Source organism: Cebus imitator, unplaced genomic scaffold (genome assembly GCF_001604975.1).
Source record: "Cebus imitator isolate Cc_AM_T3 unplaced genomic scaffold, Cebus_imitator-1.0 Scaffold302, whole genome shotgun sequence".
NCBI classification, from domain to species: Eukaryota; Metazoa; Chordata; class Mammalia; order Primates; family Cebidae; genus Cebus; species Cebus imitator.
Window position 1 is genome coordinate 958051 of NW_016107617.1, and position 17854 is coordinate 975904.

At 37.8% G+C, this 17854-nt stretch overlaps 1 protein-coding gene across 3 annotated transcripts in view; it reads right to left on the bottom strand.

The window, feature by feature from the left end:
* GRM7 (glutamate metabotropic receptor 7) overlaps positions 1–17854 on the bottom strand; it is an 879080-nt gene that overhangs the window by 280102 nt on the left and 581124 nt on the right. For all 3 annotated transcript variants that reach the window (XR_005196076.1, XM_017502857.2, XM_017502854.2), the window contains exon 7: positions 11336–11475. Coding sequence is in view for 2 of the 3 variants with exons in the window: in XM_017502857.2 (XP_017358346.1) it covers positions 11336–11475 (140 nt within the window). In the remaining variant the exon portion in view is untranslated. The remainder of the gene's footprint in view (positions 1–11335; positions 11476–17854) is intronic.

Sequence of the window (17854 nt, forward strand, 5' to 3'; positions counted from 1 at the left end):
TAATCAGAAAAATGACCTCTTTCAGACTAAAGCCCCCACTGAGGACATGAACACTGTAATTTCAAGAGAGGGATGCTATGACAATGCGTTATGGAATTGTCTTGCTTAAGAACAACAGTATATTGGGATGACATATAGGTCAGTGGCCGTGCTATTTTGGTTCTGAAAGTTATAGTAGAAAAGGCAGATAAATTTGACTTTTTATTCTGGCCATAAATGATGACACCAAAAAATCTCTCACTAGGTATCACAGAACTCTATTGAAACTGACCCTCCACAAAGCTGATACCATAGATTAAAAGATTCTAACTTGGTCTATATGCTCAGAACAAATTATCTGCAATCACTCAGCTAAATGGGATCAAGTAAACAAAAACTGTCTACACTAATAGGATTTTACTATTATAAGAAATTCTTACCCAGGAAGATAAAGTTACAAATAATTTTATGGTTTGTTGTTGGAACTTCCTGAAAATCCATTTATTTGAATAATCAGTCAGGAAAATAAGTTAGCAGAGGGAAAACAGTCCCTTTTGAGACATACTGATCACTCAACTGGGCCAACCCCCAATCAAAGAACAGTTTACTCAAAATGACTAGTTTCAAAATCCCCTTTGCTGTGTTCAGCAATGCAAAACTATAACATCACATACTTTCATAGTTCTGATCAAGCTTCCCTCATTGAAGGAAGTGTCTTACTTCAAACCCCCAAATCTTAACAAATATCTGCCCTTGACTTCCTTTTTTTGAGATATTACAAAAACTCTATAAGGTGGTTTTATCTTCCTCCCTCTCTTTTATTAGAAACAGGATCTTGCTCTGTTATGTAGGTTGGAGTGCAGCACTGCAGTCACAGCTCATTGCTTTCTTGAACTTCTGGCCTCAAAGGATCCTCCTGCCTCAGCCTCCTGAGTAGCTAGGACTATAAGCATGTGCCATCACAACCATCTATATTTTTATTAAAAAAAATTTTTGTATAGATGGGGTCTTGCTTTGTTATCCAGGCTGGTCTCAAACTCGTGGCCTCAAGTGATCTGCTGCCTTAGCCTCCCAAAGTGCTAGGAATACAGGTGTGGGCCACTACCCTGGGCCTAGTGCTCTCTCTTATTGCAGTAAGCAATAAATGTGACTTTCTTATATCAATAAGGTATTTTGGTAGCTTTCTCAGGGACTCAGCAATCAAAACTCCAAATCCCAAGCTATTAACTACTGTGTGCTACTGCTACATTGCCTTTCACAGCCAGAGAATGTGAGAGTTAGGTACATAACTAGAAGTGGAACTGCTAAATCATATGCTCACTTTATGTTTTCCCATTTGAGATACATTTTGAGGAAGTGCTCTGTATTTATGCTTTGTCCTTGAAAGAGATCTAATGCAACAAAAGCAAAATATTGATGAATCTGGGGACTAAAATAGGAATGAAATATCTTAACTGGGGGCAACGGGAAAACATTAGCATGACCAAGTTATCCTGGTTTAAATGGAAGCTGTAAATGAGTTAACATAAGGTGAGATCAGAGAGATGAGAGAGTATTGTTATTGTCTTTCTCATTTTGACCAGGTTTCCAGAAGTGGTGACTTTGTGGCCTCATCTCTCACTACCTTGTTGGGAGTTCCACTCAGTTTCAGTAGATGGGGCCATGCCATCTGCAGGGAGCCTGAAAAATAGCTAGAGTTAACAGTCCTCTCTCTTCAAGCTCATCTAATTCTCCTATGGTACTGGCATCACTTACTCTTCCTATTAATCTTCAATCTTCCCCTGCTACTCAAGGGGGATTCTATATGTTTATCATGAAAGTTAGGGTTCTATCTAAGCTTCCTGGGAAATGTGAGTGAGAAATTTATCAAACAGACTAGTTCAATTACATACCAAAAGTATTTAAATATATAAGCTTCATAACATTCCTATTTACACAATTATGTTAACTCTCTTCGTTTGTTTTATGTTTCTATACAGGAACACCTGAGACTAATTTATAAAGAAAAAAGATTTGGCTCATGATTCTGATATATGAAAAAATCAAGACTGGGCATCTGGCAAGAGCCTCAGGCTGCTTTCACTCATGGCAGAAGGTAAAGAGAAGCCAGTGTGTACAGAGATCATAGTGAGAGAGGAAGCAAGAGAGAGGCAGAGGGGAAAAAGGTGCTAGGCTTTTTAACATTCAGCTCTTTTAGGAACTAATAGAGTAAAAACTCACTCAGCTCTGAGGAGGGCATTAATCTATTCATGAGGGGTTTGCACCCGTGACTCAAACACCTTCTTTAGGTCCCCCCGCCCAACGCCACCACACTAGGAATTAAATTGCAACACGAGGTTTGGAGGGGACACACATTAAGAATATAGCACTCCCCATTTAAGAATGGGAATTTAATATGGATGTTATAGATCTCCCAGAAAAACAAAGTTATTTAATACAATAAAGAACTATGGCAGGCAAAATAATCCATTCTTCTCAACTCCCCACAAAGTTGTCTATGTTCTAATTTTTGGAACCTGTAAATATGTTACATTATATGGCAAAAAGGACTTTGTAGTTGGAATATGGTCACATATCTTAAAGTAAAGAGATTTTCTTGAATTATCTGGGTGACCCAGTACAATCATATGGGCCTTACAAAGTGGAAGAGGAAGACAGAAGAATCAAGGAAAGAAATGCATTGACAGAAAAAGAGGCAGAAGAGACTGGATGCTCAGAGAAACTTGACCTGCCATTGCCAGCTTTGAGGATAGAGGAAAGGGGTCACAGGTCAAGGTGTCAGGGTAGCCTCCAGATGCTAGGGTCCATCCGCCGCTGCCAGCAAAGAAACAGCGACCTCAGACCCATAACCAAAGAGGACTAAACGCTTCCAACAACCCAAATGAGTAGAAATAAGATTCTCCCTAAGAAAGAGAAACAAAGAAAGAAGCATAGTCGAGGTGCCACCTTGATATTAGTCCTGTGAGACCTATGTTGGACTTATAGCCTACAGAACTATAATAAACTTGTGCTGTTTTAAGTCACTAAATAGGTGGTAATTTTTTATAGCAGCAATAGAAAACTAATACAGGAAACATAGCCACCAATCTCATATGCATTCTTGTATCAGGGAAGGTATCACTATTCATTTTCAAAGTGTTCTTATGAGGTACATATTTAGCTTGACTTGCCTTTATTTTATTTTACTTTTTTAAAATACAAAATGGAACTGTGGTTCAGGAATGTCAAATGATTTCCTCATGCTTGAGGAAAGGCAGGACTCAAACGGGAGCCTTTTGACGATGCCCCACTTTATGAAAAAACTTATGAAAGTTTTTTCCCAGTTGAAGGGAAGCACTTTAAATCTACTTCCTATATTTTCATTTGAACATAACCAGATCATTCTAGAAGTTTTTGGCTTCCCAAACAAAAAAGGCAGATCATACATTAACTGACTTTCTTTCCTTTCATGATTTTGGGTTGGTGATAACGAGTGAGTCTGTGTATAAGAGTCGAGCTTTCCAAAGTCATTCATTTTGTTGTATTTCTTTTTTTCATATATATTTTGTCTGAACCAAAAATACAGATAGTAATGGCAACTTCCTTGTCCTGGTTCACAGATATGATCAGTAACAGGCAGGGTGTGATTAGAGAGCAAATCCTAAATTCTTTCCTGTTCTCATGCTTCCTGTAATGTAGCATTAAATTGTGGAGAAGCAGGTGGAAAATACAACTAGCCTCAGTGGTCTGATGATTAGTTAACTTTAACTTTAGCAATAAATGGCCAATGAGTCCACAACTTGATTCCTCAAGAGCAGCAATTTCACCTCATGTTCTCAAATAGCCACTGATTTCTAAAAATAAGAAATCAATAAAAACTAATTATTCTATCTCTTTTCCTCCTTTTCTTCTGATCTACCTTAACTAACATTCAAACACCAACCTAGTCTATCTTTGCACTTGGAACAAGCTTACAGACCACTTAGGGAGCCCTTAAGGAACCTATTTGGAAAATCAAGTTCTAAAATGCATCCCTGAATCATGCAGAATTGCTGACTCAGGTAGATATCTGGTTGAATCCTCTGATCCATTCATCCAATAGGCACTGGAATGTTAAGTTAACAATGACACAGTCCTGGGCCTTAAGTAATTTATATAATTCAATTGTTTGTCTGTTTATCTCTTTATCCATTTAATATTTAACAAGCCATTTCTATATGCTTAGCATTATGCTTGGTGCTGGGGGATACAGAAAAATAATCCAGCTAACTGCTAATAATTGATGTTTTGAGCAATTATGGATCATGTGTATTAGTCTGTTTTCACACTGCCATAAAGAAATACCTGAGACTGGGTAATTTATGAAGGAAAGAGGTTCTAATGGCTCACAGTTCCACATGGCTGGGGAGGCCTCAGAAAATTTACAGTCATGAAGGGAAAGCAAGGATCTTCTTCATGTGGTGGCAGGAGAGAGAAGTGAAAGCAGGGGAAATGCCAGACACTTATAAAATGCCAGACACTTATCATCAGATCTCAGGAGAACTCACACACTACTATGAGAACAGCATGTGGGAAACCACCTCAGTAATACAATCACCTCCCTTCCTCAACATGTGGGTATTTCAGGTCCCTCCTTTAATATGTGGGGATTACAATTCGAGATGATATTTGGGTGGGGACACAGGCAAACCATATCATCATGTGATAAACTAAGGAAGTGAAATTATTGTTATTTTTGTTGCTGTTGTGGCTAACATTTGTTGAACACTTACTATGTGCCAGGCTCTGTTTTTAGCATGTTACACATATTATTTATTACATGTAATGCTAACAATAACTCAGTGAAATAGGTACTACCATAACCCTGCTTTATAGCTAGTAATGAAGAATTTGGGACTGAGATCCATTTAATCAGTTCAGCTTTAAAGCCTGCTGTTCTAATTACTAACAATAAAACTATAAATTACAAGAAGAGAGCTGCTAATTATTAAAAAAGGTGGTTCCATAAAAGAAGCCACCAGATTGAAGCTGAAGAAGTACAAGATTTTGACATCTTACATATGTTTCTGTCAACATTGCCTTGATTATTGCTATTACTTACCTCATGTAATACATTGTAAATTTTGAGTACAATAAGATTTTAAAAACATTTTTATTGTTACAATTATGAAACAATAGAGTGATCAGCAGTTTTATAGACAGGTATAAGTCCATACTGACTTGGAAATATGTAATTGTATTAAATAGTGATTCTGGCAATCAACTGTTTCTCTTAATGTCTTCAGTGTCTGGGACAGCCTAAATTTTAATAAGTATGAAAGATTCAATATGGAACAAACATTACAACTTTTAAAATTAATTTTAATTACCTCAGTTTAATAAAAATCTAAAAAAATTCTGCTTAAAAGGGGGTAGCTGATATTTTTTCTTTTCCATCCTGGGCATACTAAAACAAAAACCAATTCTTATTTTTTAATTTTTGGTTACTATAGTGAATGAGACTTTAAAAAGTATCTTACATAAATTGTCTTTATTTATTGATAACTAAACAATCCAGAGAGCATTACAAATGGCTTCTGGTAAGGATTTCCTAGGGCACAAACCATGACCGAGATCTAGTTTCTCTTTTCAAGTTTTGACTTTTCTTCCCTGAAACTCCTACATGGTGGCCTCAAAATGGCTCCCTAGGAAGCCCCTGCCTCTGGGAAGGGCATGTTGGTGTCTCAGATTGGCCAGCAGACATCCAGTGGTTCTTCTCGATTAGACAGATGTAGTATGGGGGCCCATCCCCATCACTATGGCCAGTGATTGGCTTAGACTGAATTAGTTGACTTCCCTGGACTTGGGAAACACCCATGGCAAACCACATGGCTAAAAAGAGAAACTTGGGTGCTCTTCTCAGAAGGAGGAAGAGTGACTAATGGCTGCAAATAATTTCCATCATTTAAAAAAAGTACATGTTCATTATACATGATTATATATATTAACAAAAAGATAACAAATGTCTACTGTGTGCTAGGTACTGCATTTGCAGGCATCCAAGCAGCGACTAAAACATGGATCCTACCTTCAAGGAGCTTTCAGCCTCTAGGTGTGAAGTGTAAGCTCAACAGAGAAAAAAAAATCACTGAAAAAGTTAACAAGCCCCATATACCTCAGAAGATCACAAAGTTGGTCTATCCTAAACAATGGCAGAAAACTGAGGTTTGCAGGACTTCAGTTATCCAGAAAAGAGGCAGTAATATTCATTGAGTCCTCTATTTAAGAAAATACGCAGTTCACTACAGGAAGCTGCAATTAAGACTAGTTCATTTCTAAAAATGCTTTAATTAACAGTTTTGGTATTTTAGAGAATTCTAGTTATTTGGAAAGTGAACATTTTTAACACAACTGAGCTTCCTGAACTTCTGAATTTCGGCTAAATAAAAGATGACAAAGTAACCAACATGGTTTCTATCACACATAATACAGTTTACTTACAACATAAATTTAGAGCATTTTAGGCATTCACATTCCATTTCTTGCCTTTTTCAGAAATATCCCCCGCCCTAATTTTTAAATATTATTGCATTATTTATTCTAAAGCATTTTATTTTTTTTTACTTCATCTCAGGAACTACCATTTAAGCTTCAAAAGATCCAGTTCAAATATAACTCTGTGGTGGATGTATCTCTAAACCAGTGCCTGCATGTAGCCCTAAAATGCAATATATCTACTACAGAGCCCTTATCCTAGACTGTGAACTTGGAGTGCAGGATCTGTCCCTATTTATTCTAATATCTCCACAAGCTATCATCTCTCCTGACACACTGCAGATAAGCAATCATGTTTGTTGCACTGTTGCTTCTTCCTTCTCCCAGGAAGAGTATTTTATAAAATCTCCAGATAGTTGAATAGAAACCTAAGCAATTAGGGTTATTTCTGTAGACGTTACAATTAGAAGAGTGAATGGTTTTGTTGGTTATGATTTCCTTCTGCAGAATTCTTGTTCAGCAGAAATATCCTAATAGCCAACCATTCAGTCATCTCTTGGGCCACAGAGGAGACAGGGTAGTGAGGGTTCATGAGGCATCTACATCAGACAGCACACTGCCAGCCACCTGAATTCCAGAAATTGCATGTGGAACAGCGGAGCAGTCTGATCTACAGAGCTGGAATTCTAAGAACGTAAAATTGATTTCTTGGCTCAGAAATTTATTTGCAATTACTGACCACAGAGAAAGCTACTCCTGAAAATTTCATTTGCTTAAGAAGATGTAACTGAGAACTGAAAAAGTACCCATGAATCTTTGTGAGGAGACATACACTCTTTACTTGAAATACATTTTTTGTTGTTGTTCCATTGACTACAAGAAAGCAAATCTACAGAACTATTTGCACAAATTTACAAACTATAAAGACCATTTACAGTACCTGTAACAAATGACACAGCAAAAGGAACATCTAGGGCAGGATGATGTTGGAGAGGAATGAACCACTGGATAGGACAACTGGGCTATGGCTCTAGGTCCCTGGCTGAGAGGGTTAGGGTACCCTCTGGGTACTCTACTCAACTTTTATTTTCTTTTTTATCCCCTTGCGTACAATTCAAATTAAATTTCACAATAAAAGGTTTCAACAGGGTGACATCCTACCAAGTTCAGTTATCTCAGCAGCCACACTAGTTGAATTAAACTTATCCTCTTATCCCTCTAAAAATGACCCCTTCACGGCTGTCATTCACTCCTTTAGGTCCTATGCAATACCAAGCACCAACTACTACATCTACCTGAGGGTTCTTGTTTTTCCTAACACATCAATCTCAGCATGACAAAGTAGAATGAAGAATGCTCACACTTAGTTTCAAGCCAAAAATAAGCCCCTGACTTAGCTAGCATAAACACAAACAAAAATTGAAAAAAATTGAAAGTATATGTTAGCCCAACTCTCTGGGAAAATTAAACAGAATATTTTAAACAGGGCGCCTTTTTTTTTTTTTTTTTTTTAGAGAGAGAGAGAGACTTAGAGGGGCTGGAGTACAGTGGTGTGATCTCGGCTCACTGCAACCTCCACCTTCTGGGTTCAAGTGATTCTCCTGCCACAGTCTCCTAAGTAGCTAGGATTGCAGGCACCTGCCACCACACTCAGTTAATTTTTTGTATTTTTAATAGAGGTGCAGTTTCATTATGTTGGCCAGGCTGGTCTCGAACTCTTGATCTCGTGATCTGCCTGCCTTGGCCTTCCAGAGTGTTGGGATTACAGGTGTGAGCCAACATGCGAGGCCGGAATTATGTCATTTTCTATGAGGTTTTCAAGGCCTTGGATTCTCTACTCTTCTCTTATCTCTCTTTCTAATGGATTTAAAGTCCATTTATAAGTTAACAGTTAACATTGTTTTATAATTATGACTCAAAACTATTGTTGGAGCTTCAGACCTATACCCATTTCATTTTGGCTATAGTATATTTAAGAAGCCTCACATATGTAAGAATCCCAACTGAAACTGATTTTCTCCGTTGCACTCCCAGCAGCCTCCCTCATTTCATGTGTTGCTATCATCCACACAGTGCTTCATGCCACATACGCATCCCATTCATTTGGCTTCATCTTCACTATCACACATGTCTCTAAGCCAGAGGTTCTCAAAGTGCCATCAATATTGCCCAAGAACTTCTGAAAAAAGCAAATATTGAGGCTTCCTGCACCTCTATTTCTTATAAATCAGCTTCTTTGAAAGTAGGGCCCAGTAATATGTGCTGTTACAAGCCCTCCAGAGGGCCCTGATGCACACTGCAGTCTGAGAACCACCTCACTTAGCCACCCTATTCTAGCTAGATACCTGCAACAAACTCATAATTGGTCTTTCTGCTGCTACTTTTGCCCCCTCCATTACCTTCCCAGAAAATGCAGTAATTTTATTCCCAAATTTGATGCAGCCACTCCCTCTCTTCCTTGCTTAGTACTTCTTAGTGGTATTTAAATGCACTCAGAATAAATTTTTAAAAATGTATCATGACATACAAGGAGCTGCATGAATATGATTCTTAACTATTGGTCTAACATCTCCTCTTACCCTTCCTCTCATCTCCTTTGCTGATTAATCCATTGCCACATCAGCCATCTGACTTGCTGGTCATTCTACTTTTCACATTGCTGGCTTCTCTTGTAGAAGGTCCTTCCTTTCCTACTCCATTACCCTCTCTACCACCTTCTTCATTATCACACTTCAGAATTTGCATGTACATATCTGTTTACTGAGTACCACGTAACTCTATCCTAGGTGCTGAATTGTGCAAGAATAGGGGCTGCATTTGTGTCATCTCCATTATGTACCTACGCATTGACTCTCACAATTATTATAACATGATAGGTATTTAAAAACAAAACAACAAAACCTTGTTGAATGGCTAATCAAAGGCAATCCTTATAAAGGATAAAATACAAACCAAACTAATAAAAACAAAATCAATCCCAGCACTTTAAGAAGGTGAGGTGGGGGGATCACAAGGCCAAGAGACTGAAACCCTCCTGGCCAACATGGTAAAACCCTGTATCTACTAAAAATACAAAAATTAGCTGGACATGGTGGTGTGCACCTGTAATCCCAGCTACCCGGGAGGCTGAGGTGGGATAATCGCTTGAACCCAGGAGGGAGAGGTTGCAGTGACCTGAGATTGCACCACTGTACTCCAGCCTGGAGACAAAGCAAGACTCCATATCAAAATAATAAAAAATAAAATAAATCAGTGTTCATGTTGGTTCTTAAAAATAGTGTGCTTAAGAACTCCCACGTAAGATCCGATCTGAAGTTGGTGAATGCTACTTGGGAAATTTTATGGATATTGGACAAATTATATGTGCCAGACATTTAACAATAGTGTAGGGTTTATGCTGGAAAAGATTAATGAACCTATTTAATCCAATTGATCTTACAATAAGCCCTGAGCACTTCACCTATGTACCATAGTCCTTGACTCTCTACCTTTAGTTTTGGCTGATTTATCTTATAGCACATGGCAGCACCCAATAAAAACACACTTTCAGTATCACCCAGGTTATACTGCTTTGATTCTGCTTTTGATTACACCCTTGAGTTTACCTTTTACGTTTCTGTTTTGTTTTTATTTTCTCTTTTTACTTGCAAGTTTAGCATGCCTTGGATTCAGAATAATCTTAACTTCTTTTTTGATCTTGTCTGTTTGCATTTATATAAGCCATGGATGGTACCTGTTGATTCCAACCATTCCTGAATGCCAGAGCATAATTCTTTTGACCCAATTTTAGTGCCAGTTCACATGTATGGTGCACCTCACGATGGGGACAACTGGATAGGTGCAAGCAGATCTATGCTAAGGCTATGTGCAGATGAAGTAACTGGCCTGTAGTGACTTCACCCCTCCCTATGTGAACAACTGTTTCTTCTTAGAAACCCCAACATAACCTTCCACTTTCCAAGAAATGGATTTGCTTTCTACACCCAAGAAGCCTTGTTCTCAATAATTCCAAAGGTGTCTCCTAAGATATAGGATACCTATAATAAAGGGTAATGACATAATTTATTGCTTTACAAAAGACATTAAAGGAATTGTCTAGGATAGAGACTGTGATGGTTAATCTTATGTTCTGCTTGACTGGACCATGGACTGCCCTGATAGTTGGTCGAATATTCTGGGTATGTCTGTGAAGTTTCTGGATTAGATGAACATTTGAATCAGTAGGTGAGTAAAGCAAATTGCTTTCCCACAGTATGGCTGAGTCTTACCCAATTATTTCAAGGCCTGAATAGAACAAAAAGGCTAAGAGAGAAATTTCTGATTGTTTTGAAGCTGGGACACTGGATGATGGATTTGACATAATCTTGTGAAAGAAAGTGGCTGCTTACTTAAGGTCACATTTCACAGAAAGTGGGAGAGATTACAGAAATGCCTAGCACTGCAATTACTTAGATTATCTAATTATAAATATCACATAAAGTGATACACTAAAATGTCTGAAAAAATAATAAAAAATCACTACCACCAAATAAAAAAGGAAAAGGAAGGAAGAAACAGTAGGGAGGCAGAAGAAATAAAAAGTATAATCAAGAGAAGGATCTTGTGAAACTGTTAGGTGGTAACAATTTCACCTAATCCGTTTGCTAAGTAATCCTAGTCTCAGATTAAATGAGATAATTCACACAGGTGATGAATATAATGCACAAAATTCCATACACATTTTCCATCATCATCATCACCATCATTATTATTGGACACCAGTTTTTACTGATGCCCACAACAAATTGCATGCTCTCTTGCATATACACACAAACATTAAACAAGAAACGCTTGTTTAACTGACCAAATTAAAAGTCTGTTCATTCGTCTCAACAAGGGAAGAAAGGAAACAAGCAGAACTCACATTGAGCTGTAGTTCGTCTGTCCACTGCCCAATCAGACGGTAACCAGGGTTGCTGGTGTTTGTGGTCTGGTATTGAAAGATGTCATAACGCCCAGGTGCATCCCCGTTCTTGTTAAACATCACTGGAGTGCCAGCACTACCTAAGGAAGACAGAAAAAATGAAAGATTCTAAAGTTAAACAAGATTCCTTATATCTCTTGTACTATGAGTGACAGGTTGGAGACTTGCTGAGGAGCAAGGTAGTTAGCAGATATCCCCTTTAATAGAGTCCCCCAAATAGCCCCTGAAATTCACAGGCAGATTATCACTATGTCCTGTGGATTTTAATTATAGAAGGTGGAAGACTACTTCCCCTTTTGAATAGTTTCACTGTTTCTCAGTATTTTAAAAAATTTTATGCTAATCATTCCCCCTCCCGACAAATAAAAACTACATGCATTATTTTTAAGAGACAGCCTTAAGTTTTATTACGGTGCTGCTGCTGCTAATTTTAACGATTACTTTAGTTCCATCTAACACTAAATTGTGGTCAGTAAAGAACAATTTCAAAAATAACAAATTAATATTAAGAGAAATGAAATTTAGAAAACAAGAAGTAAATAAGAAAAAAATTATATTTAAATGTACTTTTCTACTCATTACATTTAAAATACCTTTTCTGGCTATTTCTAATTTACCTTATATGATAAACAGGGTAAAATGTTTGGCACTGCATTTGGCAGGTGTTCAAATAAATATTGGTCTCTTTCTCAATCTCTCGTTTGGATCTTCTTAAAATGACTACCTTAAAACACAACCAGTTATTTTCACAGAATTGGACTGTGGAGTTAATTTTAAAGGGCCAATGTATTTACTGAGTGTGTGTGTGTGTATATATATACACATATATATATACACACACACACATATATATATACATACACACACACACATACATACATACACACACACACTCCCTCTCCCTATACACACACACACACACACACACACACACACACACACACACTCAGTAAATACATTGGCCCTTTAAAATTAACTCTAAAGTTAATTTATATATAAAATATACATACATATATACACACACACACACACACACACACACTCTATATATATATATGCCCATACTCAATATATAGTGTATATGGTTGGATGAGTAAAGGACCCTTAATATTAACCACATAAAACAACTGGAGAACTATACACAAGTAATGCAATACATGAGTTTTGGTTAGTTTCAGCAACAATCACAAAAGAATCACAAAATATCAGTAACTAAGGGCTATTTCTTTCATGATCCTCTGGAACTGGGAAAAAATACCACTGGCCACATGACATATGACTGCTATCTGCCTGTAGCCTAATACTGGACCAATATTCCTACCAGAAAACAATGCTCTATTTCCTGCCATTTACAAATTGAAAAGGTGCTTTGGCCACACACAGGTTCAGCCACTGACTCAAAGGAGTGGGACCAAAACAATGTCGCTCTGAGAAGATCAGGTCCACTCCCAACGTGAGCCCCAGCTTGCTATTTAGAAAATAAAGAAAAGAAAAGCTTTTAGTGACAGAGAAATTGAAATTAGATACGAGTTAGGAGAGCGCAACTTTGGTGCCTTGAAAAATCCATCTGTGTGGGTAACTGAAAGCACTGTTATATCTGGTTTTGAGGTATAAGCAAGCAAAGCAATTATAAAAATTAAAATTATAAAAATCATTACTATTAAACACATATTTCAGCAACATTCTTGTGTTGATTGTTTCTGTGGGGACATTCTCAATATCAAGTCTGCTTCCTCAAGGTTTGGCATCTTTGTTGTTGTTGTTGTTTTTACCTCTTTTTTTAAAAAAAAATTAAAAAGCTTTTGGCTTTTAACTTTTTTTTAAATTATATGGTTCTGGGGTACATGTGCTGATCATGCAGGATTGTTGCATAGGTACACACATGGCAATGTGGTTTCCTGCCTCCATCCTGCCATCACCTACATCTGGCATTTCTCCCCATGTTATCCATCCCCAAACTCCCCACTCCCACCGCTGTCCCTCCTTTGGGCCCCCCACAACAGACCCCAGTGTGTGATGCTCCCCTCCCTGTGTCCATGTGTTCTTATTGTTCAACACCCACCTATGAGTGAGAACATGCAGTGTTTGATTTTCTGTTCCTGTGTCACTTTGTTGAGAATTATGGTTTCTAGATTCATCCATGTCCCTACAAAGGACACGAACTCATCATTCTTTATGGCTGCATAGTATTCCATGGTGTATATGTGCCACATTTTCCTTGTCCAGCGTATCGTTAATGGGCTTGTGGGTTGGTTCCCCATCTTTGCTATTGCAAACAGTGCTGCTATGAACATGTGTGTGCATGTGTCTCTATAATAGAATGATTTGTAATCCTTTGGGTATATACTCAGTAGTGGGATTGATGGGTCAAATGGAATGCCAACAAATATATGAAAAAATGCTCATCATCACTGATTATTAGAGAAATGCAAATCAAACCACATTGAGAGTCCACCTCACACCAGTTAGAATGGCAATCATTAAAAAACCTGGAGACAACAGATGCTGGAGAGGATGTGGAGAAATAGGAACACTTCTACACTGTTGGTGTGAGTGTAAACTAGTTCAACCATTGTGGAAGACAGTGTGGTGCTTCCTCAAAGACCTAGAAATTGTTTTTACTATTTTAAGAATACTTTTCCCTGTCTGGTTTAGATGCTGTCATAACTTTCATTCACATGAATATTGCCTTGGTATCCATCTCATCCTGTCTCTGTCTTGTCTCCCTTGACCTACATATTTGAAGGCAGTCTTCACCCATCTCCTGCTTTTGTGTTCTAGACAAATGAGGCCCTATAATCTGAATCACTTGAGAGCCTTACTCTGCTCCTGGAAGTCCCAAGAATGGGCTTACTGGGTTCCCATGCTTATACTCACACACTCATCAAGTTAATACATCCAACTTTGTCACAGGAAACATACCTAGGTAATGTCCTGATACGGTTTAGCTGTGACCCCACTCAAATTTCATCTTGATTGTAGCTCCCGTAATTCCCATGTGTTGTGGGAGGGACCCAGTGGGACATAGTTGAACCATGGGAGTGGTTTCTCCATACTGTGCTTGTGATAGTGAATAAGTCTCAACAGATCTGTCGGTTTTAAAGGGGGTTTCCCCTTTTGCTTGGCTCTCATTCTCTCTTGCATGCCACCATGTAAGACATGCCTTTTCTCTTCCACCATGATTGGGAGGCTTCCCTAGCCGCATGGAACTGTGAGTCCATTAAACCTCTTTTTTTTTTTTTTAAATAAATTACCCAGTATTGGGCATACCTTTAATCAGCAGTGTGAAAATGGGTTAACGCATGCCCTGAACACCAATGAATGCTTTGGCACACTGGCTCCTTCTGCCCTCTCTGCTCCCAACCTGCTGGGTAAGTGCTTATACTGAACTGGTATATAATTCAAATTTCTCCAACACTATAAATATATATATTTTTTCCAAACAGCAAGCTGGAGCTCTGGGAGTGAACACTGATCTCCTGTGAGCTACACTGCTTTGGTCTTGTCAATTTGAGTCAATGGCTGAATCTGCGTGTGGCCAAAGCACCATCTCAATTTTTTTTTTTCTGTCTTTTACCTAGACACTATCCCCATAGACCACAAAGACACCCACTTTATCATAATAGGGATCTCTTAAGCCCTCTGTATTTAAGAATCAACACAATTCTTTCCAGTATAGGGAGAAAATAACAACAAAAACATCAATAACAACAAAAGATTTTTAACATTGGCTTTCTGCTTTCAACAAGCCTTTTGAGTATATAGGAAGAAAAAGTGAAATTGGGATTTCACGTTATTAGCAAAGAAATGAGAATCCTGTCAGTTTGCACAAAGGCATTATTATTCAGATACTCACCTTTTTCTTTCACATTAGATACTAGGATTCATGTTGTGCTTTGCTGTAATTCTACAGCTACTATTCATTAAACAATATGATTTGAGCTTTTCATAGTCTTTGAGAGAGAAGAAGAATACTGGAGGCCTGGGGATCCAGAGGAACTCAAGTGTACTGGCTACCTATTCATCAGAATGGGCCCCATCACCTAATCTTTCTCCCTTTTTGCAATCTTTGTTAGAAGAAATGTTTCTTATCATGCCCTTTCCATTCTCATTAAAGTTCAGGTTTAAAAAAATTAAGGCAGAAGGGCTGAATACTTTATCTAACTGATGACTTGTAATAGCACATTGTGTGGCTTTGACCTTTTTGATGGATTCTCTAATGCAGCTGGCTTATTATTTCCAGTTTTTTAAATCCCCATATCTCCTTTTTAACAGCATCCATGAACTTCTTAAAAGAGAACAAGAAGCATTGTGTTCAATGAACTCTATATTTTAAAAAAGTCCAGAGGACATAAAGAATTCACCAAATGGGAGGTGATTCCCCACAGAGATGTCCATAAGGCATTGGAGCAAAAATGCTGGCACGCTAGGGCAAAAGTAATAGGGCCACCTGACAAGAAGGGTAACAACAGACAGTAAAGGACAACTAACAGAGTATACTGAAGACTGAAATCCCCCCTATTGGATTAGAGTAACTGAATGACATTTCTTTCCTCCCAGACAGAGAAGGAATATGGATTCAGATAGCTGAGATAATGAAACAGTCTTTTGCATGAACGTATTTACCTGACACATTTTCTGTTCTCATTTTATTATGCCATGCACTGATTCCAGGAATGTTGGATTTATTCGGGCTCCTGTTATATCTTTCTGCCCAGGAACCAGCTTGAATATTAGTATTCAAAACAACATTTATTTTGTAATTTGGTCAGAGCTCTGTGGGGACAGCAGCTCTCTGGTCCTCATGTCAGCTGGGGCTGACAGTTGCTATTGGCTAACAAGTGGGACCTCAGCTGGGGTTGTAGCCAGAACATGTGGCTACATGTGGCCTGTCAGTGTGGCATCTAGGCTTTCTCCCAGCATGGTAGCCATGCCCATATTTCAAATGTTCCAATAAAACCAGACGGAAATATTTTGCCTTAGAAGTCACAGTGCTACTTCCAAATTAGTCACAGCCTCACTCAAAGGGCGGAAAAATAGATCTCACCTCTTGATGAAGCAAAGTTAAACATCATATTGCAAAAAGAGAATCTGATATCTGCCATCTCTACACAATATAACCTGCTCCAATTTGTTTTCTAGAAACTAGTAAATCGAAGTACAGGCATGCTTCAGATTAAATCCTTCATTCTAGAGCAATTCTTTCAGATTTTATATCCAAGACACCAAATTTATTATATTTACATTTGTAAGTATTGCCATCTGTTTGAATGGGCCAGCATAAAGATAACTCAAATGAATTTAGGCTTGGGACTTTGCATTGAGTTGGGATGCAGGAAAAAGTGTCTATGCATGATAAAGACAAAATTACCAATTTCTTTCCTCAATGCACAAGAGGAGGCTAAGTACTTGGTGAAACTGTAGCAATACCTTTAGGGTACGCTATTATCATTTCTTAAATTGCTACTTTGGTAAATGTGAAGATCAGAGTTATTAAATTGTACTCCACTGTCTGAAACAAACCTCCTATCTATACAGCAAATTTTGTATTAAAGCCATAGTGAAACATAATCTCAAGCTTATTGAGACAAAGAAAAATCAAAATCCTCATAAAACATGGAAAATAAAGGTTAAATTTTGCACAATAGATTGCAAAAAAATACTTGAGTTCTAGATCTACCTCTGTCCTTTAGTAGCTAGGTAGTCTTGGACAAATATTTTCTTTTCTTTAGGATTTGATTGTTTAGCCAAAGATCAGAAAATTGAATGAGTAAAACATGAGTTTTTTTCCCCTTTAATAACTGCTCACTTAAAGTGACATGGGACTCACTAATTAAATTTAGCACAGCTTCTTTGCTTTACAAAATTTTTGCGCCCTATCATCCATGAATATGACAGTGTCCTGGGAGCCAGAAGTCTCTTAGCTGTCATATGGAAGAAAGAGATAGCCTCAGAGAAAGAAGATTATGTTGACCATGGAGTACGATTATAATGATGACCAAAAAAAAGGAGAAAAAATTAGACCTTCCTGTAATTCCCATGTAACCTCAGATCTAAGAGGAGGCAGCAGGAATGATGATGCCATAAGCCTTTCCTCTCAACAACTCAAAGAATAACATTTAAGGAAGCAGATTGTCCTGTGTCCCAAGTATAACATCATCACTCTCTAGCTGTATGGATTTTAACTTTGCAATACTTAAGTTCCCTATGAATCAGTTTCCTTATCTGTGAAAAAAAAAAAAAAAAAGGAAAAATAATAATAGTATCCTAAATCATCCGGATGTTTTAAAGATAAAATAAGCCAATGCATAAAATGTTTAGCAGTTCTTTTTAGCAGTTTCTAGCACACAATAACTACTTAATAAACATAAGCCCTATATATAGCTCAGCTATTCTGGCTTGTCAATAGTCAAGTCTATCTTGACAAAATGGGTCTATAATCATTCTCTAAAAGAAGAA